Below are 25,945 nucleotides of genomic sequence, written 5' to 3'. Positions count from 1 at the left end.
GACATCTCTGCACATGTGTGAGATATTCAAAGGCTGGGCTTTCCAGTTGGAACAGGCCCCGTGGACCAGCTGCAGCCTGTGTGAGCACCGAGAGGGCCCTGACTAGGGCCGCAGGGAGAGGTGGCCTGAAGCAGCCCCAGAGCCCAGAAGCAAGAGGACAGGGCAGGCGCAGCCTTGCGTTTGGATCAACAGAGCTGGGTTCTAATCCTGGCACCTCTGTTTACTGCCCACCTCACTGTCGGTAGATTACTTCCCCGCGGCTGTCACATGCCCCATCTGGAAGGCACTGAACTCAGTGCTGGTTCATGGCAGGCCCTGCCAATGGCATATCCCTTCCTCCAAGACAAGAGAGATCAGAGATGGATAGTACAGCTAGCAGAGTGAGCTGCCCCTGGTGCCCTAAAGGATAATCAGGGGAAAACACTCGTTTCCTGCACCCAGACTGAACTGTGTCAACTTCACGGGCCCAGGAAGGAAGGGTGTCCATAGTTCTTGTCCTGAGCCAGCAAGGAACTGGCCCCCAGAGACTGTCAATTTCATATCTGAGGGTGGTGACCTCCCCCTGCAGCCAGTGGCCACCGAGGATACATGCTGCCCCTGCTGTTTTTGTGCTTCTAAAACCTAAAAGGGTGTGCTCTGCGAGCTCAGCAGCCTCTGCCTGTGTGTAAGGAATTCCTAAATCTTTGTGCACTTTTGCTGTACCCTAAAACTACAGCAAGCTCTTCCTAGCTGTCTGTCCCCCTTGAAGAATGCTTCCTTCTGCAGGCCGACCTTCTTCCACAGGGCTCAAACCCTCTCACTTCTTTTTTCTTTTCTTTTTTTATGTGTGAGGTTTTATTTTATTTTATTTTGCTTTTTAGGGCTGCACCCACTGCATATGGAAGTTCCCAGGCTAGAGGTCAAATTAGAGCTACAGCTGCCAGCCTACACCACAGCCACAGCAATGTCGGATCCAAGCTGCATCTGCGACCTACACCACAGCTCATGGCAACGCCACACCCTTAACCCACAGAGCGAGGCCAGGGATCGAACCCGCATCCTCATGGATACCAGTTGGATTCATTTCTGCTGCGCCACAGTGGGAACTCCTCTTTTTTAAAACAAACAAACAAATAAAACACTGCTGACCCTCTCCAGTCTCTCTCTTTCCTGGACACTTGTTGTAACACCAGGCGATAATCTCCTGTCATCTCCCCACCCATACCTGTGACCCCATGGTAGTTGTTTCCTCAGCAAGGAGGAAACAGAAGGTCATTAAAGTCAGGAAAGAGCCTTAGACGCTGTTGTTGCCCCATGTTCTTGGGGACATAGTCAATTATTATTATTATTATTATTATTATTTTGTCTTTTTAAGCCTACACCACAGCCACAGCCACGCTGGATCTGAGCCACATCAGCCACCTACACCACAGCTCACCAGCAACGCCGGATCCTTAACCCACTGAGCGAGGCCAGGGATCAAACCTGCATCCTCATGGATGCTAGTCAGATTCGTTACTACTGAGCCACGAGGGAAACTCCCATAGTACATTCTTAACAGATATTTATTAGCAGATTGAGTAGATTAGTAGATTTTGGAAGGTCCAGACCACGGTGGGGACGAGCGTACCAAATCAGAAGTCAAGAAAGTGTTTTCATTGCCTCTAACCGTTTTCAGCAAAGGTCCCATCTAGACCTCAGCCTCTGCGGAAAAAGTGAGGCTGTGGGGGAAGGTCAGAGGGACCAAAGGCCGTGGAGGGTAGTGGGGCGGTGACAATGTGGGAGGTTTAATCCTGGCACCAGATGACCCAGGCTGCAGAGCTATGTCCCCATACTCGCCCTTAAAGAGGGGGCAGCTGCGCTGGGAGCGCTGGGCCAAAACGAGGTCAGGTCCGTCAAAGCCTGTGTGATTCACAGGCGAGCGCAGCTGGATGGACAGCAACTGTTGAGTCATGACAAACTGCAGACACAACCAACCTACCTGCTGGGAAGAGAATTTGGGATAAACGAGAACTTCAAAAAAGTTTCTGCCTGGAAACCGAAGAGGTAACCATGGCAACTGGGAGGCAGGCTGAGCGGAGAGAGGGCTCTTCTTCATCTTGAGCAGGGAGCTTTGCGCTCTCGGATCTGTGCGCTGTGCATCCCTTTGTCTCCTTCGCTTTCTTTGTCAAACGAAAAAGTCCTTGCTCAGGAATCTGGAGATTGGGCCCAGGGTTCAGCTGTTTTCAGCTCCAGTGCACTTAACTAAGGGCGCCTTAGGCTCTGCTGTTTTGTTGTCTGCAGAATGGAAATGTAAAAGCCGATTCACAGAAAGGACAGGAAGGTTTGAGAAGGTTGTCTGCCTAATCACCATTATTGTTGCCAGGGGGCCAGGTCCAACCTGGTGCCACTGAGGGTAAGACCCGAGGTTCAGTCCAGCCACAAACTCGCTTTTCTCACTAGAAGAAAAGCTGTCCCCAGCACTACCCACGGCCCCACTTGGCAGCTTCGTAATGAAAGTGTGCGCTGGGGCATGAGCAGCATCAGGTGAAAAAACATCCCTCAGCTCAGCTGACAAACTCCTCCGGGTGGAACGTCCTGCTGATGGGGCGGCCAGGTGGGGGCGAGGGACTGTGCTGGAAGCCAACGTTCAAAAGGCATCCTTCCGCTGCTCCCCTCCCAACCCTGGTCCATCTCCCTGCCCCATACTGGTCCAGCCCTGGACTTGTGAGAAAAGCAGCACAAGAGCCAAGGTGGGCGAGATGGGATGAAGGTTGGATGCTGGCGTTGGAAAGGGTGCTGGCTGCCAACATGTGCGCTGCTGCTGCACCTGCCCCTGTGCTCCGCTAACCAACGCATCGACCTTCCAGGAGGCTGGGGAGGCTTCAACTCTGGCTGCTCAGAGCGCATTTGGTTTGGATTAACTGGTTCCTCTTCTGCCCGCCCTGGCTTAACAAGGGGGCCTGCTTTGGCAGAACATGCTGCACGCTGTTGCCATGGGGGCTTCTTTGGCTCCAGCAGAGCCTCAATGATGGTCCCACAGACCTTCCTCCCCTCTTCCCCCTCCAGGTGCTTCCCCTCCCCTTCCCTGACCAGCTTTTCTGGGCCTCCGCCCTGGGCCCTCTCACTCGGTGGAACCTCTTCTCCGCTGTTTCCACTCTTTTCTGACTTGTTTCCAGGCCTCGCTGAGGAGTAGCAACTCTGAAATGCCCCTTGTGAAAAACACTTCGACTCCAAGAGTCACAAAAACACGCTCCCTTTCCTTATTGTCTAGCAGGCCCAGTATCCCTATTACGTAAACCTGAGAGCTGAGGTACACTGAGTGCCGACTACGAGCCAAGCACTGTGCCAAGCACCATACAGGTGTGGTGGCAGGGGCCGGGGTGCGTTTTCCAGATCCGTTTGGGATCAGGCCCTTGTTCCCCAGGGTGCTGTCTGCTATAGGCTCCCAGCAGTCTCTCTCCAGGAGCTGCTCTTGGCAGAGGGAACGGCCTTGTTTAAGATTACGCCAGCCTGGAGTTCCCATCGTGACGCAGCGGAAACTAATCTGACCAGGAGCCATGAGGTTGCGGGCTTGATCCCTAGCCTTGCTCAGTGGGTTAAGGGTCTGGCGTTGCTGTGAGCTGTGGTGTAGGTCGCAGATGCGGCTCAGATCCAGCATGGCTGTGGCTGTGGTGTAGGCCGGCAGCTGTAGCTCCGATTGGACCCCTAGCCTGGGAACCTCCATATGCCACGGGTGCAGCCCTAAAAAAAAAAATTAGGCTGTCCAGTGAATAGCTGATGTGGGACGCAAGGCCGCCCCTTGCTTCACTGCAGCGACTGCTCTGAAGGGCCATCCCACTCCAGAGCATCCCTTGGGACCAGCTTCAGCATCCGTTCCCCCCTCTGCCCAACCCTGCTTCCCTCACACCCTCTTAGTTCCGAGAACTCTCCCCAGCCAGCCTCTGCCTCAGAGGAACTATGTTCCTTGTTTCCCGGGGAACTCCAAGTACAACTTAAATTTATCTAGTTCTCACAACTTTATGAAATAAATGCATCACGTTTTCATCTTAGAGGCGAGGAAATGGAGACATGAAAAGGTTGAGAAGCTTGTCCCGGGTCTCCCACCAGTAAACAGCAGAGCCCAGATTTGAAAGTGAGAAATCCATCTCCAGATCACACACTCTTAACCTCACCTGCAGCCTCTTAATTGCAATCCCAAAGGGATGTGAGGAGCCTTGGGGAGGCTGTGATGCCGGTATGAGAACGTGAGGAGAGAAGCAGGGCATCCATTACCTTTATCTCAGAGATGAGGGCGCTGAACTAACTAGCAACTACTTAAAAGTTGCATTCATCAGTTACGAAGGTGTTGGGATTCTCAGCTGGGGAAGAGCAGTGGAGAAAGTGTGGTAAATTCATATTTGAATTCTGGCAAAACCTTGTGTGACTTTCAGCAAAGGGTTTAACTCAAGTCTTAGTAAAAGGGATTGGGACTTAGCAGTTGCTTAATAAAGCCGCCTTCCGCCCCCCGGCCCACGGGGGGGAGTTGTCTATTTCTAACTCTGATCTTGGGCACGTCTTTTTAACTTTCTGACTCGGTTTCTTCATTTCTAAAATGGCGGTGATGATGTAAAGAGCTTCCTGAGCTGACCCGTGGCCATCTGGGTAGAAGCACAAGAAATGTAAGGCACCAGCATAATATGCTGTCTTGCACCCTGTGCTCTGCTCCGTGGAGCCCTAACAAGCTGAGGCTCAGGCTGTGACCCACACTTCGCTTACCTCCCCAACCCGCCACCCCCACGCAAATCCTCCTGGCACCGCTGAGTTGGTTTCCTGCCTTTACTAACGGCCGACAGGGTTTTTTCCTACCTAACTGGGTGCGAGCGCGTCTAGGCAACGTGCGACTTCTCTGCCGCGCCTCCCTCCCCACGCCGCCGTCCGTCCGGAGGAGGGGGCAGCCCCGTGAGCACCCCTGCGGTGCGAGGGTTGCACGAGGGTAGAGGCGCATCCTGGGCTCCGCGCCCCGCCCCTTCGAGCCCCCGGCCCCGCCTCCGTCTTCGCCCGCGCTCAGGACGGCTCTCCGATTGGTCGGCGGCTCTCAGCCCCGCTCCGCCCCCTCCAAGGGAATAAAAGCCGCTGGCTCAGCGAGGTGCCCCTTGATAAACGCAGTCTGCATAGAGGCGCTAGCTGCTGCCGCTGTTCTGCCTCCCTGGGTTCTGCGGTGTCCCCAGGAGCCCGCCGCCATCCTCTCCACGACGTGCTGCCCTGCATCAGCAGCCATGTGCCGGACCCTGGCTGCCTTCCCCACCACCTGCCTGGAGAGGTAAGGGGAGCTTGTCCAGCTGCCTGGAGAAAGAAGTTCAAGTCCCATCAACCTTAGGAAGCGGAGCGGCAGCCTTGGGGACCTGGGTGGACAGGAGCATGGGACGCTAGTAACTTGAAAGGCGGAGGTCAACTTGGTTCCGCGTTCACAGATGCCTCCCTTAGAGTCTTAGTGGAGGGTGGACCACCAGAAGGGAGAAGGCGAATTAAAGGGAAGCAGAGGGTCCGCTGCTTATTGGCATTCCCCATCCTCTGATACAAGTTGCAGTTCTACCTGGCTGACCTGCTGAAGTCTCGGCTGCAGGAAGACCTGGTGTTGGCATCACCAGGCAGAACTGTCTTCCCTGGTTTCTTAAGCACTTGGTTTTCGTTTTAAAGCCCAGAGCTAGGGCCCTGGCCTCCTCAGGTGCTGGGAAGCCAGGGAAGTGTTTTTCAGCGTCCCCCCCTTCCCCCCACCTGGTGAGAGATGTGCCCACTTCCCAGGGGGCTTCTCAGCCTCACCAATCTTTGCTGAAGCTGGTGACTGGGAAAGAAAAAGTAAAGATGAAGGTAGAAATCAACTTCCACACAGTTCTAGAAATATTTGTGACAAGCCCAGAGTGTGCTGAACTGCCTTCTGCTCATCAGCTGGCACAAAGATAGATTGGTGTGACTTAATGCCAAAAAGCCCATGAATACAGCTGTATTGTAGACCCAGAAAGTATAAGACCTATGGAGGCACAGCTCAAAGACTGCTTTCATTGTTTCTGGGTTCATGATACTGATGAGAGAAGCAACGTTTATGCCCTGGGAATAGCCAAGTGTCCCAGGAAGCTTTGGGGCTGGAATTTGGGGGGGCGCCAGCGTGAGCTCTTCTGGGACCCCCTCAATCTCTCTGCCCTGGCCAAGCAACTGGAGATTCCTCACATGCTCATGTGTTGTCTTCCAGAGCCAAAGAGTTCAAGACCCGGCTGGGGATCTTTCTTCACAAGTCAGAGCTGGGCTCCGATCCCGCAAGTGTTGGCAAATTTGAGTGGGGCAGTAAACACAGCAAAGACGGGTGAGTCCTGCCGGCCGGCCTGGGGCCCCTGGAGAAGGAAATACAAGGAGAAATTAGGACATGTCAGGGTGGACTGTGATGACCCCTGTAACGATTGCTGGTCTGCGGTGGCTCCCTGGCTCATGGGTGACTGGGTGGGTGGCTCAAGGCTTTGAAGTCCACCAACAGACAAATCTACCCAGGGCTAGCATGTCTAGTTACTGGACTCTCCCACCTGGAGATGTTATTGAACATGCAGCCACGGCTGGGGCGGGGGCAGGACCACCGGAGGGCTTTTCATCAATGGCTCTACTTCTGGTAGCATGCACTTTGCCTGGAAGCCCTTGTATATTGACCAGCAACTGTGCCAGGCCCTGGGTTTATGGGTAGACGTTGTCTCTATTCATGAGGCCCTATGGCCTTGAGGAAGTGGTCAAAACAAGCTCAGAGAGTCAGGCGAATAGAAAAACTTTTGGACAGTGAAGACCCGGTCTCAGATATTTACTGAGGCCCCAGAGGTCCCTGCTTTGGCTTCTGGTTACTGAACTGTCCTCTAGAAAACACAACTGTTTGTCTTAACCCCAACCAAGCATTTGAGGAGTCAGCTCCACTAATCACCACACCAGCATCCGTGGGAATTAGACAGCTTCCATCACAGTTCTGGCTAGGATTTGTGCTATGCATTAGTTTGTTGATTTTTTGAAAAGTAAAATCTTGCCTTTTTTTTTTTTTTTTTAAGCCGAAACTTCTCAGAAGACGTGCTGGGATGGAGAGAGTCATTTGACTTGTTGCTGAGCAGTAAAAGTGAGTGGGACCCTGTTGTGTTGTATCTGTCTGTGGAGGGCACATGTGTGCCCATGTGCGGTGGAGTCGGCCTGCAGGATGCTGAAGGCGTGGGCACAATAATAGTAGTAGTAGCAATAATAACAATCCCCTAGTGTGCCAGCCTCTACGCAGAATACAAAGGCAGGTCCTTGTTCGAGAAAATTACATCCTAAAAATAGAGCCATTAACTACAATTGCTGTCTTTTCTTCTGTGGTTCCCTGCTGGCTGTCCCCTCTGTCTGACCTGTCTCTTCCTCTCTTCCTGCAAACCCAGATGGAGTGGCTGCCTTCCACGCTTTCTTGAAGACGGAGTTCAGCGAAGAGAACCTGGAGTTCTGGTTGGCCTGTGAGGAGTTCAAGAAGCTCCGGTCAGCCACCAAGCTGGCATCCCGGGCACACAGGATCTTTGAGGAATTCATTCGCAGTGAAGCCCCTAAAGAGGTCAGAGGCGTGACATACTCCAGGGATCCTCTAGACCCTGGCTGCTCCTTCCCCACTGAGAATTGGGGATGGTGGGAAGCCAGCAGGCGAAGGGCTGCGTTTAGAAGTAGCATGGCCTCATCTGGCACAGGAGGCTGGAGACTGAAAAAGCCAGGCTCTGGGCCATCCCTGGGTGCTCTTACCCTAGATGCACCAATGGGGCTGGAGGGGGTGGCAGGGCTTTTGGCTTCTGTCCATGCCCACTGTTGTAAACTAAGGCCTTTTTAGAGGCTTAAAAGACTTAAGCGGCTGGGGGGTGGGGAATAAGTCATCATAGGATAACCTGGCTCAGTTCCCTGGCAGACCTGCCTTAGGACTTTGGTCCTTGAGAACGTTTCCACCGTCCCTCAGCCGCCGCTGTTTGAGAAAGAATATGGCGCCACCTTGTGGAGAGAGAGTAGTAATGCCTTGCTTTTATATCTTTGTATTTTATTTTGAGCACTTTCATTCCATAAAGATTTGTTGAGCACCAGTTAGATGCAAGGTACTGTTATAGTCATTGGGAATATGGCCGGGAACAAGAAATGTCTCCTCCAGTGGGAGAAGATGACAGTAACCAATTACATAAATATTGCCAGGGAATGATGTGTGCTCTGATAAAAACACAGCAGGATATCAGAGGGCGCAGCAGAGTCCGGGGTGGGAGGAGGTGAGGTCTTTCCCTTTTATAAGGGGAAGGGAGGGGCGGGCTGTCGGATAAGGTGACATGTGAACAGAGACATGAAAGAGTGCCTGTTGTGGTCACCAGTCAGCGGGTGGGCCCGTGGGGAGTGGCGAAGCGGAGGGAGAGAGGGGGGAGATGGTGTCACCTGGTGGCAGATGGCCAGGCGCAGGCCCAGGGAGCCGTGCCGGCTCAGTGCGCACTTTGGTTTTTCCTCTGAGTGACAGGAAACAGCAGAGGTGCTCGCAAACTGACTTGGTTTTAAAAGGCTCCCTCCGCTGCTGGGTGGAGAAGAGATCGGGGAGGAAGGGAGAAGAGAGAGCAGTAGGCAGGCGCTGGCGCTAATCTAGCGGAGGGGTGATGAGGATGTGAACTCAGGTTGTTGCAGAGGAACAGGTGCAAAGAGGTTGGATTTCTATCCAGTCTTAACACGTCCTGGGTCATTCGGAGAGACTGTGGGTCAGACCCTGGATCAGAGGTGGGGGAAGGCCCAGAGCTGAAAAGCCCGTTGATGGTCAGCTTGGGAGATCCTGGGTTCCTGGCTCAGAACCCGGTACTCCTTCCACCGCCCCACCTCCCAGTGCCCCCGGGCCTGCTGGCCCCCTCACCTTGCCACCCACCGCCTGCTCACCCATGGGCTTGCTCTCCCTCCCACAGGTAAACCTAGACCATGAGACCAGAGAGCTGACCAGGACGAACCTGCAGGCCGCCACGGCCACGTGCTTCGACGTGGCTCAAGGGAAGACACGCACCCTGATGGAAAAGGACTCGTACCCCCGCTTCCTGAAGTCCCCTGCTTACCGGGACCTGGCTGCCCAAGCTGCCTCCGCCTCCCCGTCCAGCGGCAGCCCAGCCGAGCCCTCCCATACCTGAGCCTCAGGGCCGGAGGAGGGGAAGCCAGCCGGGCAGAGAGAGGCTGAGTCACCCATCCCCGAGGCGCCGCCCCGTGCGGGTGCGGGAGGCAGGTTCTGCAGAGCAAGGACAGTGAAGGGAAACGCCCGATGGGTGACGTCCTCTCCTCCAGATACTGCGGGACTGAATTCTGTGCATGAGAGTGTCCCCCTGCTTCTAGGGCCTGTGGACGAGGGCTGAAGATGACAGCTGTGCAGGGCTCTCGGGGCTGTGAGGGGAGAACGGTGCTGTGAGAGTCCTCGTTGGCTCTGGCTGATCTCATCAGGGCCAGGGATCAGCCAGGGTGCTTCGGGAAATGTCTGGGTCAAGGGAAACTTGAAAACGAGTGAGGGAAGGCCAGCCAGGTCAGCCGTTTGACCTGCTGACCCGTCAGTCCCCTCTGATCGCATCCCATTTTCCTAGTTCCCCGACTGTCCTGGGCACGAGGGGAGCCGTGCATGGGGAGCCCTGCCATCCAGTCCTCTCACCTGCCACTGGCCGCCCCTGGGGTCCCCTGGCTTGCACTCCTCAACACTCCTGTGTGCAGCCGTGCAGCCTTGTCAAGGCCAGAGAGCCCGTGTGCCGCTTGTCCCCAGTGAGATCTTTATCTTAGAAACTGGTCTTCGAGTCTCTTTCCAAATCAACAGGGAGCCCTGAAGAGAGGCCATCTTGCTCATGGGAAATGAACCTCGGTGCTTTTGGTGACCTCTCGCTGGTGGCCCCCGACCCCGCGTGTGTGGCAGGGTCCACCTGTGAGCAGGGCCAGCTGAGGGCCTCTGGCTGGGACATGCCCCCTCTAAGCCTTGGGCTGCCCTTACCTGTGCGTGGGGCCTCGTGGTGAGCGGCTCTTCCAGCTCCTTGTGCCAGCAGGTGGAACGAAGAAGAAAGGCATCTTAAGAAACACATCTCTTGGTAGTTCCACAAAGTCCTGTTCAAATCAAGGCAATATTTATATATATATTTTAAGCCAATCTCTCTTTTTTATTTTGCGGTTATGAAAATAGGGACAAAGGGATTCCCCAGGATGGAAGGGGAACCTAGTGTTTCTTTTTTTGTGGCTGTGAGGTGCACTCAGTGGGGCTTCAGGAGAAAGGAGGCAGGTACCTCGATGACCCTTGGACAGACTGTAGAAGCTGGGCAGAGAAGCTGCTGGGAGGAGCAGGATGGGGTGGGAATCAGAACCTGCTTGTCACCTCAGGGCCTCACCTGACATGTGCTCCATGGTGGGACTTCTCCACGGGCCCAGGCTGGTGGGGGAGGTGAATTAACCAGGCAGCGCCCCTTTGCCCCTGGAAAATCCACACTGTTCTCTCTGCACTATGAACTCCTCCAGGAGAAAATTATTTAAGTCTAACATATTGTTGGTTTTGTGACAATGGTCATTGCACATTATTTTTGTTGCTGTCGTTGGGTTGTTGCTATTGTTATTTATTGCCGTTGGAGTTGGCCTCTGCTGGAGTCTCCACGGGAGCTGGCAGCCTGACTGGCTCCCTCTCCACTGGACTCTTCCTCCAGAAGTGCTGGCCACCTCGCAGGGGCTGTCAGGAACTCCTCGCTGTTTAAATATTTATTTATTGTTGACACAGGAGCTGGTTTCCTAGATACGAATGGTGTACTCAACCCTCCTTTTCCTGTTTTAGCATGTGATTTTATTGTGAAATAAAAATAAAACCCAAATGTGAGATCCTGTCTGCAGGGGCTGTGGGGTCCGGGGAAGAGGGAAAGGGAAATTCCCTGGGGGCTGGGAGGTTGGGGGGGGGGAGGTGGTGGCCTGGGAGAGAGGGCCTCTGGAAATGCCACAGGACAGACACAGACAGGGGGGCTTTTAGGTTAAGAGCAGAGGCACAAGGCGAAGACCCACCTTTGCCTGCTGACTGGTTCTCATGGTGGCCACCATTATGGGTGACTTCCTTCAGCTGGTGACAATGCAACAGCCAAGCTGTTATGTCGCGTGGATTGGACCAGCTCAGCTGTCACTTCAGAGCCCATCTCCTCTGTCAACTGGACCCAGCCCGAGCCGTTCCAAGTTCTTCCTGGAACAGAGCAAGGGGTGGTTCTCCTTTGTCAATGAACCATGCATTATCCACTGGGGTGCGGGGGGGTGGGTTGGGGGGTCTACTTCTGTGCCACTGTGATGTCATATAAACTAAAAACAATTAGTATTCTTTGTAATTTCATCATGTCTCTGAGATGAGACATGACCTTTCTTCAATGTTCTACACCCATAGAACGTGCTAGCATATACATGTTTAGCAAATGTCTCTTAAGTTAATGATTCTTTTTAAATCCAGCAAGAGATGACCAGTTAGATGACCATTTCCAGCTTCCTATAGACTCCTCTCCCCGGACGTCCCACAGGCTCTTCATATGGAGCACAGTCAAAGCCAAGGTCGTTATGTGCCCCTCTGATGTCTACTGCCTTCTGTCTCCCTAACGCTAATACAGAGACGCTGCTTCTCCCAGTTCACCTAGATTTCTTAGAGGCAAATTTCATCCTCTTTAATCTGGGCTCCAAAAACAGCTTCTCACCTGGTCTCCCTCCCCAGTCCTCTCCCCCTCCAGCTCATCTTCCAGGCTGGGTCCATCTTTACTCATAAAACACAGACCTGAGCACACTGTGACTGCATCAAAGCCCTTTGACAGCTTCCCTTTGACTATAAGGGCACATTCATCTCTTAGATGACATGTGAGGCTCTGATCCCACCTAAGTCCCTCTTCTGACTTATCTCCTGCCCAGACGGCCCTTAGACACAAGCTGTCCTCTCTGCTTTGAATGGCTTCTTCTTTTTTTTTTTTTTTTTTTCAATTGGGGGTTGGGGGCTGAGAAGGAACATACCCTCCTCAAAAGAACTCCTGAAAATCCAGCAAACCCTCACTTCCTCAAGTGAAGCCTTCCCAGACGTCCACCACAGGGAATTAATCTCTGCCACTTCCGTGATTCTGGGACACCATTCTTACCTTGATTGCCTCACGTGCGAACTGGAAGCACTACTTCTCTCTTCACAGCGCTTTTTCTTTCCCTAAACCGCTCTCTTTCAAGATCAGGAGCCGTATTATTTGATAAGATGGGACAGAACAGACCACAGTAAAGCGATTCAGAGCAGGAGCTGTGGAGCAGGAATATTGGGGTTGGACTCCTGGCTCACTCGCTGTATGGCCTTGGGAAGTTAATAAGCCTCTCCAAGGCTTGGGTCCCTCATCTGTAAATGAGGACAATAAGAATGTACCCTGCCTAGGGAACGGGGGATGAAATAAAAGTGTTTGGCACCACACTAACGTCCCATGAATATTATCTGTTCTTATGATCTGATTCCAGATACTTAGCACAGGGCCTTGGACTCAGGAGGCATCAGTCGATAACTATTTGACTTTTTGAAAACAATGGAAGAGTCGTGATTCAAAGCCAGGATTCCAGGTCTACTTTTTCAGATATAGTACAGATGTTTCCATGCTGTATTTCATCTGATGTAAGATGCACTCCAGAATTCCAGATAAGAAAGCAGAGGGTCAAGCCATTAATTCAGGACAGCTGGTGCTATTTCTGAATCAGTGCTGTTGCTTCCTTGTGGCGCTGAAAGGCTCTGGCCCATCCTCACCCTCTGCTGCCCCCTTGTGGCTACATCAGGTCAGGCTCCCAAATCCTTTAAACTCGCCTGGTTATTCAAATTGCTTTATGAGGAAAAGAGAGGTTTAAAACGTAAATAATTGAGGAAGGAGCCAAAGGGTGAGAGATGTAAGGTAGTCAGGTGCTAGACAGTGGAGTTTGAATCTTCATTATTTTTTTTTTGTCTTTTGTTGTTGTTGTTGTTGTTGTTGTTGCTATTTCTTTGGCCGCTCCCGCGGCATATGGAGGTTCCCAGGCTAGGGGTCGAATCGGAGCTGTAGCCACCGGCCTACGCCAGAGCCACAGCAACGCGGGATCCGAGCCATGTCTGCAACCTACACCACAGCTCACGGCAACGCCGGATCGTCAACCCACTGAGCAAGGGCAGGGACCGAACCCGCAACCTCATGGTTCCTAGTCGGATTCGTTAACCACTGCGCCACGACGGGAACTCCTGAATCTTCATTATTTATAAAATAGTTCCCTTCACTGCAAATCCTCATCCTGGTATTTCCAACCCTCCTTATTAATTACTACTAATTATTCTCTGTAGCATTTTCACCACAAAGCATATTATATATACTTATGTTGTCTGGCTTCTCCAATAAGAATGAGGGTGGGCATTTTCCTCTATGCTGTCCAGTGATGCAGCCCGAATCTCTAGAACAAGGGAAGTTAATCATTTCGTGCCTCAGTTTCCTCATCTGTACAATGGGGTCAAAAATAGTAGCTACCTCATAAGGATTAGATTTTGTGATTTAATATATATAAAGGGCTCAGAACAGTTGCTTGAGCACACGCAAGAGCTATGTAAATGTCTGCTACCATCACCATCATCGTCATCGTTCTTCTTTTCCGGTAGCAGGTACTATTCACTCCTTCAAAAAGACAGGGATTTGGGAAAACATGGTTGGGATGGAGCTGGATGCTGGGACTTGAAAGGCTCAAGGCTGAGCAGCAGGATCCTGGACATCAAGTCAGCGCCCAGCTGCCAGGGAAGAACCATCCCTTTCCTCTAGGGGGTTTAAAGGTGCCACCACCTCTGCCTGGGTGTGGGCATGTGCAGTGTGCCCTCCCTCCTCCTTCCACATTTTTTGGCCCCGCCCACTGGCTCAGGGACTTCCTCAGGAGGCGCTGTTTGCCCGCTGGCAAGAGGATTTGACGACGGAGTGCTGCCAGAGGGAGGAGGCGGCTGCATTTAAAAGGTAAGGTGGGCAGAAGGAAGAGAGCTGGAAAAGCCTGAGAAGGTGTTTTCTTTGAACGATTCCCGAGGCTTCAGGGACTAGAGGGTGGGCTGGGCGGAAGGAAGGACGCACAGCTCCGGAGGGCCTGCACCCCCGGGAGCATTCCAGGGTTTCTGCCACTATCCACACAGTCTTCTTTCAAGTGGGCTTGGTTTGTCGGGCATCTCTGGTCTCTTGGAGAAAATGAAAGTGAAAGCGAGACTCTCCCCTTGCAGCCCTTTCGCTGAGTTGTTTCTGTTCTCTGCTCTCGCTTTCTTTGAGTTTCTTCCTCCTCTGCTCCTTTACTTACTCCAGCCCACCTCAACACCCATCCTCACCAGAACTGTCTACACAAGCAGAGGTGTCATTGCCGGGTATTTGTGCTTACGCTGCCCATCCGATCGATCGGCTCTCCCAGGTGGGAGTTTTGAGACTGTCAGAGGGGTGAGATGGCTGAAAAGTGGTGGCCTTGTGAATTTTGTAGCCGATGCAGTTCTCTAAATATGTAAGTAACAGTTTGCTGCTGTCTGATGTTTGAACTGGTTCTAAATTGCTCTGATGTGACTGAGGGCAGCTGGACTAAAAACAAACACCCCAGATTCCTATTTGTGTAGCAGGTATATGCACATGGGTGGGGAAGGTGGATTTATTAACCTTTTTATAAGGGGACATCATTAGCTCTACCATTTATCGGATGCCTAATATTTCCCCCTCCCTACTTTAATACACTTTCTAGGGGGGACTTTATTTATCGTTGCCCCCATTTGAGGAAACAGAAAATTGAGACTCAATAATCTAAGGTTATACAATTAGGAAGTAAGAGTCTAGTAGTCAGACAACCAGGGGCTCAAATGTAGATCTTGTTGAGGTCAGAGCCTAGCTCTTTCCCCTACCCTGCATGACTTAATTTTTTTCAGCCACACCTGCAGCTGTGCAAGTTCCCAGGCCAGGGACTGAACCTGCACCACAGCAGTAACAACACCGAATCCTTAACTGCCGGGCCACTAGGGAACTCCTATCTTATACTACCTTAAAATAGGAAAGCACATCCGCAGAGAGTCAGAGACACACCGAGCAATCGCAACCAGAAATGCAAATTGACAGAAGACACATTTTGTCTCATTAAATGAGGGTTCTGGTTTTTTCAAGAGGCCATCTATTTCTGATAAGAGTATGTTTATATGGCATTGGAAAAAAAATCAGTAATACAGGCTGAGAATCCTAAAAACAATCACAGCCTTTGACCATTCAGTTCTTTGAAATCTATCACAAGAAATCTCTTACAAGCTCTGTCATAAGAAAGCAAACTAAAATAAGCTGCTTGCTGCCACATTATTTAGAATTGTGAAGATGTTCTCATTTTAAAACTCTTGTCTAAAAGTTACTTGAAAAATCTGCTCGGTAATAGGGAACTGCAACAACTCTCTGATGGCATATTGCACAGCCATGAAATGTTTTAAAACACTTTGTAATAACATAGGTCATTTATAGTGAAGCATTAAGGGAAGAGGATGCAAAGTTATTTACCTAGCATGAGCCCAACTATTTTTAAAAAATCTATGGAACTATACTAAAATATTAACAATGCCTGTTTCTGGGCAGCGGTACCATAGAATAATAATATTCTTATTTATAATTTGTATATATTTATGATATCCTGTAATCAAAGTTTCTATAATAACTGAGTAGATATATTTTGAAAAGGTTGCTAATAAAATTAATTTTTCTGAGAATTTCCTTGGTGGCACAGCAGGTTAAGGATCCTGCATTGTCAGTGGCTCAGATTGCTGCTGTGGCATAGGTCTGACCCCTGGCCTAGGAACTTCTGTATGCCTTGAGCACAGTGAAGAAAAAAATTAATTTCTCTGATACAAATGTTTTCTCACTATTATAACATTATAAAATACCTCTCTCATCTCTAGGTGGAAAGTCAGAAGACTCCACGAGCACTGTGCTGCCTCATAGCGAGGGTCTATGGCCAGATAATTCCCATTTCCCCTGACAGGAGTTTCTAAGAGTTCCATGTCCCTTTGGTCAAATTCCAAGGAGATACATTTTCATTTTCTCAAAGAAAAGGCAAAAAGAGTTGCAGCCAGTGGTATTTACTGTCATGGAGACCAAGCGCCATAACAACCCTCAGGAAACACCCACACCCTCTAGTGATGGGGGGGCTTCCTTGGAAGAAATGTTGACTCAAGCTGTTCAAGAAGCAGACATGGAGCAGGTCCGGCAATTGCTAGAAAGAGGGGCTGATGCCAATTTCCAGGAAGAGGAATGGGGCTGGTCACCTTTGCATAGTGCAGTGCAAATGGACAGTGAGGACCTTGTGGCTCTTCTGCTGAAGCATGGCGCCGACCCTTGTCTGCGGAAGAGGAATGGGGCCACTGCCTTCATCATCGCTGGCATCACCGGAAACGTGAGGCTGCTCCAGCTCTTACTTCCTAAAGTGGAAGATGTGAACGAGTGCGATGTTAATGGCTTCACAGCTTTCATGGAAGCCGCCGTGTACGGTAAAGTCGAAGCCTTACGCTTCCTGCGTGACAATGGAGCAGACGTGAACATGCATCGAAAGACAAAGCAGGATCAAGAGAGGATTCGGAAAGGAGGGGCCACCGCCCTCATGGATGCTGCTGAAAAGGGGCATGTGGATGTCGTGAAGATCCTCCTCCATGAGATGAGGGCAGAGGTCAATGCCCGTGACAACATGGGCAGAAATGCTTTGGTCTACGCTCTTCTCAACCCCGACGATGGGAAGGCGAAGGCCATTACTCGCCTCCTGCTGGACCAGGGGGCCGAGGTCAATGTGAGCGGGGAAGGAAGTAAGACGCCCCTGATCCTGGCAGTGGAGAGGAAGAATCTGGATTTGGTGCAGATGCTTCTGGAACAAGAACAGATAGAAGTGAATGACACAGACAGAGAGGGCAAGACGGCCCTGCTGCTTGCTGTCGAACTCAGACTAGAGGAAATCGCCAAGCTGCTGTGCCACAGAGGGGCCAGCACAAATTGCGGGGACCTTGTGGCAATAGCGAGACGCAATTACGACAGTGACCTTGTGAAGTTTCTTCGCCTTCATAAAGCCGGAGAAGATTTTCGCCCTCCTGCTAAAGACTGGAAGCCTCAGAGCTCACGCTGGGGGGAGGCCCTGAAACATCTGCACAGGATATGGCGCCCCATGATCGGCAAACTCAAGATCTTCATTGACGAAGAGTATAAAATTGCGGACACTGCTGAAGGGGGCATCTACCTGGGGCTCTATGAAGACCAAGAGGTGGCTGTGAAGCGGTTCAGTGAAGGCAGCACACGGGGACAAAAGGAAGTCTCTTGCCTGCAGAGCAGCCGAGCCAACGATAACGTGGTGACGTTCTATGGCAGTGAGAGCGACGGGGACTGTCTGCATGTGTGCCTCGCGCTGTGTGAGTACACACTGCAGGAGCACTTGGCCAACCACCGAGGGGACGCTGTGCCAAACGAGGAGGATGAGTCTGCCCGCAACATCCTCTCGTCTCTGTTTAAAGCTATTGGAGAACTCCATCGGTCTGGATACTCTCACCAGGATCTGCAGCCACAAAACATCTTAATAGGTGAGTCCCTAGCCTTCTCTTAAAAGTCGTAGGGTTTTTCTTTACTTTTTCTTTTTATGGCTGCACCCACGGCACATGGAAGTTCCCAGGCTAGGGGTTGAATCAGAGCTGCAAGTGCTGGCCTGCACCACAGCCACAGCAGCACTAGATCCGAGCTGCATCTGTGACCTACATTGCAACCTGCAGTGATGCCAGGTCCTTAACCCACGGAATGAAGCCAGGGATCGAACCTGCATCCTCACGGATACTATGTTGGATTCTTAACCCACAGAGCCATGGTAGGAACTCTGGGTTTTTATTTACAAAAGGAAAGGGTTTTCATGGCAGAAGAGGAAAGAACTAGGGTCGGTGTGGATTATTCAGTTTGAGGATTAAGGCAACAAATCCATAGTTACAGTGCAGTCTTTCCTGCTAACAGGTGGTCACCCTTATTCCAAGTGGACGTCGAGGATGTCAACAGAATACCAGGCTCACCTTATCTTTCCCTTGGCAAATAAAAGTATGAAAGTAGGTCTGAGATGGAGCCAGTTCCAAAAAGTTTGAATTTTTAGAGTGGTCTGCAAGCCAGGGAATCTAGAAAATGTGTTCTTTCAGACAAGGTGACAGTTACAAGGTGGTGAAACCAAATGGCAAGACCGAGGTCAAAATTGGGATCCAGGACAAGATGTGACTCAGTGAAACAGACTGAAAACAGGCCGAACAAGCCAGGGTCCACTGTGGGTTTGGTGTGAGCCAAACCCCCAATAAACTAAAACAACATTCAAGGAAACAAGCAGAGCTGAGGGTAAAGTCCTGGGGAAATGTGTTGCGGTAGAAAGAACCTTGGCCTTAGCCATGTTTAGGGAGCGTTGTAACTTCAAGCAAATGGCTTAATTCTGTGAGCATTAGTTTCCTCCTTTGAGACTGGTTATACCTCCTTCGTAAGATTGTCATGAGGTCTAAGTGCCGTGTGGCACCTGTACATTGTAATGTTATTTTTTCCACACACCAATGGATCATTGCACGTCGGTTACCTGTACACTGTAGGTACCCAACAACTTGTCTAGAGGGCAAGCAGAAGCAGATCCTTAACCGAGAGTTATTCACTGAGATTTAAGCTTGGCATAAAGGACCAGGATGAAAGAGGATATCGACAGGCAGAGAATGGTGTTTAAGGTCATGGAAGAGAAAAATCGGTATATGTAGGACTACATCCGAGATCTGGCTTTTAGTTTGAGGGCAGGAGCTCCTGCAGTCTTTCCTGGTTTCAAGCGACTTTGCTGCGGAAATGACAGAAACATGCGCAGCTCCGCCACGTGAGAAAGAATCTTCAGGTTTCGGCCTTGGGCGAGGGCCTTCCTGATTCTACCTGCCGATCTTTATGCAAAAGTCCCATATCACATTCCAAAGAAAAACAACTTGCGACTACCTGTTCTTTGACATTTCTAGCCCCACTGCTTCTGTTCTTAAGCTTGAACAATAAAGAACTGATGATGGGGTTCCTGTTGCGGCGCAGTGGGAACGAATCCGACTAGGAACCATGAAGTTGCGGGTTCAATCCCTGACCTCGCTCAGGGGGTTAAGGATCTGGTGTTGCTGTGAGCCGTGGTGTAGGTCACAGGTGTGGCTTGGATCCCGCATTGCTGTGGCGGTGGTGTAGGCCAGCAGCTGTAGCTCCGATTCGACCCCTAGCCTGGGAACCGCCATATGCCACAAGTGCAGCCCTAAAAAACAAACAAAAAAAAGAATTGATGATATTTCTACCTTGAGGTGACAATGTAGCCCATACTGCAGACTCTTCCTTGTATTAAATCTCTCAAATGAGGAGAGAGGGTTTTTTAAAATGAATTCCTCGCTGAGATCAACATAAAAAAAGAATTCTGTAGGACAAAATTCTTGAAGAATCATGGAGAGATAGGATGGGACTGAAGAATAACACAGGAGCCCAGGGCAAATGCAAAAAAGCTATAGGGAAGCATTACTCTTGAAAGTGGGAACAGCAGAAATGGAAGGTGCCACTCAAAAGTGATAGAAAGGTGCCACTCAAAAGTGATAGAAGCCAGAGGACCAAGGACCAGCCAGCAGGCAGATTGCTGCATCAGTAGAAATTAGAAAGATCAAATCCTGGGCTTCCCCTCCCTCTTCCCCAGGGACCAAGCATCTATGACAGGCCTGTCTGTCTGCAGACAGGGGTACTACTTGAGACACTGGGTCACTGGTGATCTCAAGAGAGCCAGAGAGCAGTTAAACGCACAAGGTTTCTGCCAAAGCAACTACTAAGTGGTGTGTCCTGCTCACCCCAGAGTTTAAATCAGAAGCTCTGACAATTGCCTCCGCCCCTCCCCCACGCTGGGTGACGTTAACAGGAGCAATTCACAGGACACGGGGCGTCTCAACTGCAAAGGAGAGCCTGTAGTCAAGAATCACTTCAATTGTTTAAGCGGTGCCCATACAATGAAAGAGAGGCATGAAGAACAAGACTGTACGCCCAAAGAGACAGAGCTCGCCAAGTGCGTGAGCATCCCGTGGCTGTTGGAACTGTCACACTCTTGGTGGCTTAAAACAACAGACAGGAGTTCCTGTTGTGGCTCAGTGGTTAAGGAATCCGACTAGGAACCATGAGGTTTCGGGTTCGATCCCTGGCCTTGCTCAGTGGGTTAAGGATCCGGTGTTGCCATGGTTGCAGGTGCAGCTTGGATCCCGAGTTGCTGTGGCTCTGGTGTAGGCCAGTGGCTATAACTCTGATTCGACCCCTAGCCTGGGGACCTCCATGTGCCGCGGGAGTGGCCCAAGAAATGGCAAAAAGACAAAAACAAACAAAAAACCACACACACACACAAAAACAATAGCAGACATTTAACCTCCCATAGTTTCAGAGGCCAGCAGCATGAAACCAGTTCCACTGGCACCAGATCATTTGTCAGCAGGGCCGCCATCCCTCTGGAGAGTGTAGTACAGAAACTGGATGCAAGCATTAAAAAATGTTACAGCACTTTAACGAGGTCTGTTGAATCTAAAAATGAAAAATTGGGGCCTGTGGGAAAAAAAATCAAGTGTTTCAAGAGATGTGAAGTGTTCTGTTAGGCACTTTCAAGTTGAAGGAGCAGAAAACTCAACTCAAAGGGGCTTAAATAAGTGAAGAGAACTTATCATTCAAATAATTGAAAACAACCTGTGGTTTAAGGTCTGCCTCTCATTGCAGGCCACTTTCTCTGTTCCTCGTCCCCAGGCACTTGGGCCTTCCGTCAGAGCGGAATTCTCCAGAATTCTCTCTTCCCCATTCCACGCACCTTCCCAAATCTTACCCATCTTTCGCATCTAGATGTCTCTTCCTTAGGGAAGACTTCTCTCCGCCGCCCGATGCAGCCCTGTAGAGCATGTCATGTTATGCTTTCAGGGCATCCTGCATTTTTGGCTCGCATTTTCAAACTTGCAACAAATTTAATGTTTACTTGTGTAATTATTCCTTTAATATCAGTCTCCTCATCCAGAGACCCTAAACTCCACAGGGCCAGGATACTTCCTTCCTCAGCACCATTTTTTTCTTCACTAAACACTTGCTGAATTACTTGATGGGTGCGTTTTTGTTAGGCTCTGGGTTCCCACACAACGTTGATGTCTAAGTTCAAAGAAAGGTGTTTGAGAATCACACAGCTATACTGGCTGTCGTCCTATCTGGGGTCACCCAGTCTTCTTCCTCAGACTACTTCGAGACACCTTCTTGAGGACTGATCACGGATTCATCCCCATTTCATTTTGTTCCTCACCTCTCTCATCCATGCCTTCCTCCTTCTGAGGTCTCAGTGACTTCCTTTAAGGGAGAAAGGTTCTGGGGGTGGGTCGAGGAGGTGGAGACTCATTACAAGCACGTGGTGGATCCGTGGCAACTGATGACGACATTAGAGTGGGCAGTAGCCAGCGGGGTCGATCTTGTGGATTGCTATGCTTAAGTGATCTTGGATTTGGATCCTTGGTGTTTAGGCATTCTTTGGCTATAGGATATAACCTTAACTCTTGCCACCAGCTTCTTTAAAATCTGGGCTCTTTAACCCAAGGAACTGCATGAATGGGGCGCTGGTTAAGCTTGTTTTCATGCTTCTCTAAGTCCTGCTCTTGGCAGGTACCTAACAGCTCAAAATACTCAGTACACATGACAGTGTTTTGGGAAGCAAACAACAAGGCAGATATGAGCTTGTTATTGTCTTCCTCAACGATGATGGATTGTACATTGTGTTACATGTTTGTTTAAATCAATTACAACATGGAGAATGAGGATTTTCAATGCATTTCTACAAACTATCCCTTAGATTCCAAGAATGGTACTTTCCTGGCAGATTTTGATAAAAGCATCAAATGGGCTGAAGATCCACAGAAAATCAAAAGAGATCTAGAGGTAATTTCTATAAATGGTTCACCTTTCCATCTTTCTACTTCCTTATTCACCTTACTTCCTGTGGCCAATTAGAGGACATCCCTACTTTAACTAGAAAGGAAAGAAATTTCAAGGCATTTTCCCAGTACTCATTGACTGCCCTCCCCCCCCCCCACACACAGATAATAGCATTTCCCTTGATTGGTGTGGAGCTGGCTGTCTCTGTGGCCCCTTTCTGCATCTCTTTGGATCTCTCTCTACCCCACAGGCTAATCAGTAAATACATTGAGCATGCCACATTTCTTCTAGAATTATCTCCAGGAGATAGCTCCAAAATCACTCCGCAATTCCTATAGGAGGTATTTTCTGCCTAAAGACAAAGTAAATGAGATTTCTTTTCCCACTCCATTGAAACCCATGTGCTAGCTCCTAGGAGGGCCAGACACTAAGGGCCTCTGAAGCACGTAGGAGGGATGGGATGGATCCCTGGCTCAAGAGACACTAAACTTGTCCCCGGAGGTTAACATCCTGAAATAACTGTTTCTCCAGAGAAGAGGCAGAGCATAGCCTCTGCAGATCATGGCTCCCAGATAGACTCTGACCTGACCAGGGTAGCGCTCTCCTGGAGATCTCCTGGTGCTGACCTTCCAACCCAGTGGGCACCTGGAGATCTCCTGGTGCTGACCTTCCAACCCAGTGGGCACGAGCTCTCCATCCATGCCTGGCCTCTCTGGTTCAGTGGCGCTGGATCTGAGCTCCTTCCCTGACTGGGGTCTTGGCCAGGGTGGAAGTTCCTATGCTGGCATCCTTCCTGGCCTCTCCTCCCCACTGTGTCCTGATGCCTGGGGCCTTCCCTGTATCCTGCTTGACTTGGTCTGGCTCCTTTATCTGTGGCCTGATATAGCCCCAACCCAAAGGCCCAGGTCCTAGCCAGATTCCGAGCATCCCCCTTATTGGAAACCTTCTCCCTTTCCCGTGTTCATCTAAATTCTATCCGTACTTTGAGGTCTAGCTCAAATTCCTTTTCCTCCAAGCAGTCGGTCCTGAGACTCTACCCTGAGATTATCCTTTGCTCCTTATAAACCTCAGCTGTGGGGTCCATATACCACCTTGCAGACTTCTCTGTGCATAAGCCTGTGCCTTCTCTCCCTGACCAGCCTGTGGACTCCCCGAGATTTCCCCCGTTTTCCATTTGTTCATAGCCTGCACCACACCCTGCAAAGTTCCCCAAAAATGGGTGATACCTCATAAGCGCCTTTGGCTTGATTTGTGACTTTTGTGCAGGCCCTAGGATTGCTGGTCCTCTATGTGGTAAAAAAGGGAGACATTTCTTTTGAGACATTGAAGAATCAAAGTTTTGAAGAGGTGATTCAAGGCTCTCCAGATGAGGAGACTCGGGACCTCATTCATCACCTGTTCCACCCGGGGGACAATGTGGAGGACCGTCTGAGCAGCCTGCTGGCTCATCCCTTCTTTTGGAGCTGGGAGAGGCAAGGAAAGCTGAGTGTCTGATACAGGCTTCCAAGATGGTGACAATGCGGGTGTTAATCAGGGAGATATACATATACATATAAAATAAGGAGGTGCCTCATGCAGTGTTGGGGCAGAGAAGATCCACTATCTGCCATCTTCAAGCTGGAGACCCAGGAAAGCCAGTGGTGTGACTGAGTCTGAAACCAAAGACCTGGGAACCAGGGGAGCTGAAGATGTAGACTTCAGTAAGGGTCTGAAGGCCTGAGATCTAGGAGAGCCAAAGTCGATGCCCCGCTGCTGAAGCAATCAGGCAGGGAGGGGTGAATTTCCCCTTCATTCAGCAGCCCCCCTCCCCAAGCTTAGATGATGTCCATTCACACTGGGGAGGGCCAGTGCTTTACTGAGTCTGCTGGTTCAAATGCTAATCTCTGGAAACATCCGCACAGACACACTCAGAATACTATTTAATCTGGGCCCCACGTGGTCAGTGAAATTAACCTTCCTGGTGAGATGCTGGAGGCAGGAGTCAGGCTGGGAATCAGATGGCCCAGACTTTTCTCTCAGCCTGGCATTTCCTGGTTGAGTGTCATTGGAGCAGTGGCTTAACCTCTCTGGACTCTGGTTTTCTTCAGCAAAGAATAGAAGAAGGATGGGTGGAAGGAGAGAGAGAGGGAGAGAGGGATGGGGGGGAGAGGCATGTCTCCTATTAGGCAGAATTTTTAGATACATGCTTTTACTACTTCTCTCAGAAACCGCCATTTAGGAGTTCCCGTTGTGGCGCAGCGGAAACGAATCCAACTAGGAACCATGAGGTTGCAGGTTCGATCCCTGGCCTCTTTCAGTGGGTTAAGGATCCCGCATTGCTGCGGCTGTGGTATAGGCCGGCAGCTGTAGCTCCAATGAGACCGCTAGCCTGGGAACTTCCATATGCTGTGGGTGCAACCCAGAAAGCAAAAAAAAAAAAAAAAAAAAAAAAAAAAAAGCCAACGTTTAATAGTTTTCTCTTTCTGGAAAGAGTGAAAAAGGATGTACTGATCATGATAACTCTGTCATTCTAGCCGTTATAGGACCCTTAGGGATGTGGGAAATGAATCTGACATCAAAACGCGAAATCAAAACAGCAAAATCCTCCAGCTACTGCAACCTGGAACATCTGAACTTTCTACTAGTTTTGCCCAGTGGACAACTAAGGTATGAATTCCTATGGTCTGGGAGTTATTTCAGGGATAAGACTCTGTGTCATGTGTTATGTTAGTTTCCCTACTTTTTTCTAACTCCTGGGTGAGGGAGGAGACGTTCCTTTCCCTCCTCTCAGCCCAGTTCCCCTCCGCCCTTTCGGGTCTTTCTCCAGGCCAGGCCTCCCGATAGGCCTGTCTAGGCTCCTCTCTGCAACGGCCTTGTCCTAGCGCACAGATCTTTCCCTTTTCTGTGACTCTTTCTCTCAAGCCTTGTTTTCTGAGTGAGATATGACTAGTAATTCTATTGCCAGAGTGATGAGAGCAGCTGATTACATAGAGTTCAGCCCAAAGGAGGTACACCCCCATGGGGTGTTTCCCTGTGGGGCTGGCTGCCTCTGCTCTCTGTAAACAGCCCAGCTCTGAGCATACACACGAACCAAATTTCTGCGTGAGAAAACAGACGACGATGAGAAAAAAGACAATCTTTCAAATTCCAGCTCTTCCAGAGAAGGTCTACCTAACTTGAGCTAAATATAGTGAAACATGAAAATTAATCACTATCTCAGTCTAGTCAGTACTCTGATAACCTTCGTTATTATTAATTAGCAGACATCTATTAAGTACCAGAATGCGTTGGGCCATGCAACATCAGGAATATACAGAATACAGCGTCCATGTGGGGCTGAAAGACCCACAGAAATGATGGCTGTGGGACACATGCTGGGTACCCTAGAGACACGTGCAAAGTATCACGGGAAAATCCATAATTCTCAGGTTTTTAAGTGAGATCCCTATCTTAGGCTCGATCTAGGACTCTGCTTCTCCCATACCTCTGTTTCTGGGTCTCATTTTGCTTTCCTTCCCTTGTTTGCCTCTGGACTGCACATCACACAAGTAATTGTTGGCTTAACATCTGTCTCTCTTGCTACCGTAAGTTCCATGAGGGCAGAAACTGTCCCTTGTCTTGTCTGTTACTGTACTCCTGGCATGGTGTGGGTATGCCATGGCTCTTGGCTAAATGACTGTCTATAAAACTTTAGCTAATAGTTAAACACAGAAATAAAGACATCTGAAACCAGAGCTGATGATAGTAGTGGCTAATGATTATGTGGCGCTGACTCTGTGGTAGCCATGGTTCTCAGGACTTTACACGAGTCACCACAGTTAATCTTTACAACGACCTCTAAGGCAATTATCTCCATCTTGCAGGTGGGCAAACTGAGGCACGGACAGTAAGGCAAAGAGTGAGTAAGGGCGCAACAGGGGGCAGTCTGGCTTAAAGGCTATGTATTAAAACCACTCACTGCACAAACTTAGGATGCCATCAAGTCCATCAACTCATTTAATTGCTGAAGAAATTGAGGCTCAGAAGTGGAACCCTGAGTTCCCGTGGTGCTCAGT

The 25,945-nt window shown here is 50.2% G+C and overlaps 2 protein-coding genes and 2 long non-coding RNA genes across 6 annotated transcripts in view; 2 read left to right on the top strand and 2 right to left on the bottom strand.

Annotated features, from left to right (window-relative positions):
- The first annotated feature begins 3,720 nt into the window (after positions 1-3,720).
- On the top strand, positions 3,721-10,816 carry RGS16 (regulator of G protein signaling 16). Its single transcript, XM_047753469.1, has 5 exons — positions 3,721-5,260; positions 6,188-6,298; positions 7,017-7,081; positions 7,377-7,543; positions 8,901-10,816. The coding sequence occupies exons 1-5, from the start codon at positions 5,217-5,219 to the stop codon at positions 9,114-9,116; spliced, it is 603 nt and encodes a 200-aa protein (XP_047609425.1). The 5' UTR covers positions 3,721-5,216; the 3' UTR covers positions 9,117-10,816.
- On the bottom strand, positions 5,192-12,913 carry LOC125111513 (uncharacterized). Its single transcript, XR_007130873.1, has 5 exons — positions 12,093-12,913; positions 10,996-11,167; positions 9,953-10,062; positions 7,347-7,446; positions 5,192-6,326 (listed from the first exon to the last, which is right to left on the bottom strand). It is a non-coding gene; the product is annotated as an uncharacterized LOC125111513 (long non-coding RNA).
- A 911-nt stretch (positions 12,914-13,824) lies between these two features.
- Positions 13,825-25,945, top strand: part of RNASEL (ribonuclease L) — a 16,044-nt gene continuing 3,923 nt past the window's right edge. Inside the window, exons 1-6 of one of the 3 annotated variants that reach the window (XM_047752662.1) lie at positions 13,825-13,943; positions 14,277-14,466; positions 15,884-17,542; positions 21,829-21,914; positions 23,178-23,383; positions 24,425-24,557. In XM_047752662.1, coding sequence (XP_047608618.1) covers positions 16,072-17,542; positions 21,829-21,914; positions 23,178-23,383; positions 24,425-24,557 — 1,896 coding nt within the window. In that variant the 5' untranslated portion in view covers positions 13,825-13,943; positions 14,277-14,466; positions 15,884-16,071. Of the gene's footprint in view, positions 13,944-14,044; positions 14,467-15,883; positions 17,543-21,828; positions 21,915-23,177; positions 23,384-24,424; positions 24,558-25,945 lie in introns of those variants that run through there. The other 2 variants (XM_047752660.1, XM_047752661.1) reach the window with 2 other exon arrangements.
- LOC125110961 (uncharacterized) overlaps positions 16,759-25,945 on the bottom strand; it is a 27,405-nt gene continuing 18,218 nt past the window's right edge. Inside the window, exon 4 of the long non-coding RNA XR_007130778.1 lies at positions 16,759-16,839. This is a non-coding gene — a long non-coding RNA (uncharacterized LOC125110961). The remainder of the gene's footprint in view (positions 16,840-25,945) is intronic.

The sequence above is a fragment of the Phacochoerus africanus genome, chromosome 11 (genome assembly GCF_016906955.1).
Source record: "Phacochoerus africanus isolate WHEZ1 chromosome 11, ROS_Pafr_v1, whole genome shotgun sequence".
Lineage (NCBI taxonomy): Eukaryota > Metazoa > Chordata > Mammalia > Artiodactyla > Suidae > Phacochoerus > Phacochoerus africanus.
Note: the sequence above shows the minus strand (reverse complement) of the source record. Positions and strands in the feature narration are given on the sequence as shown.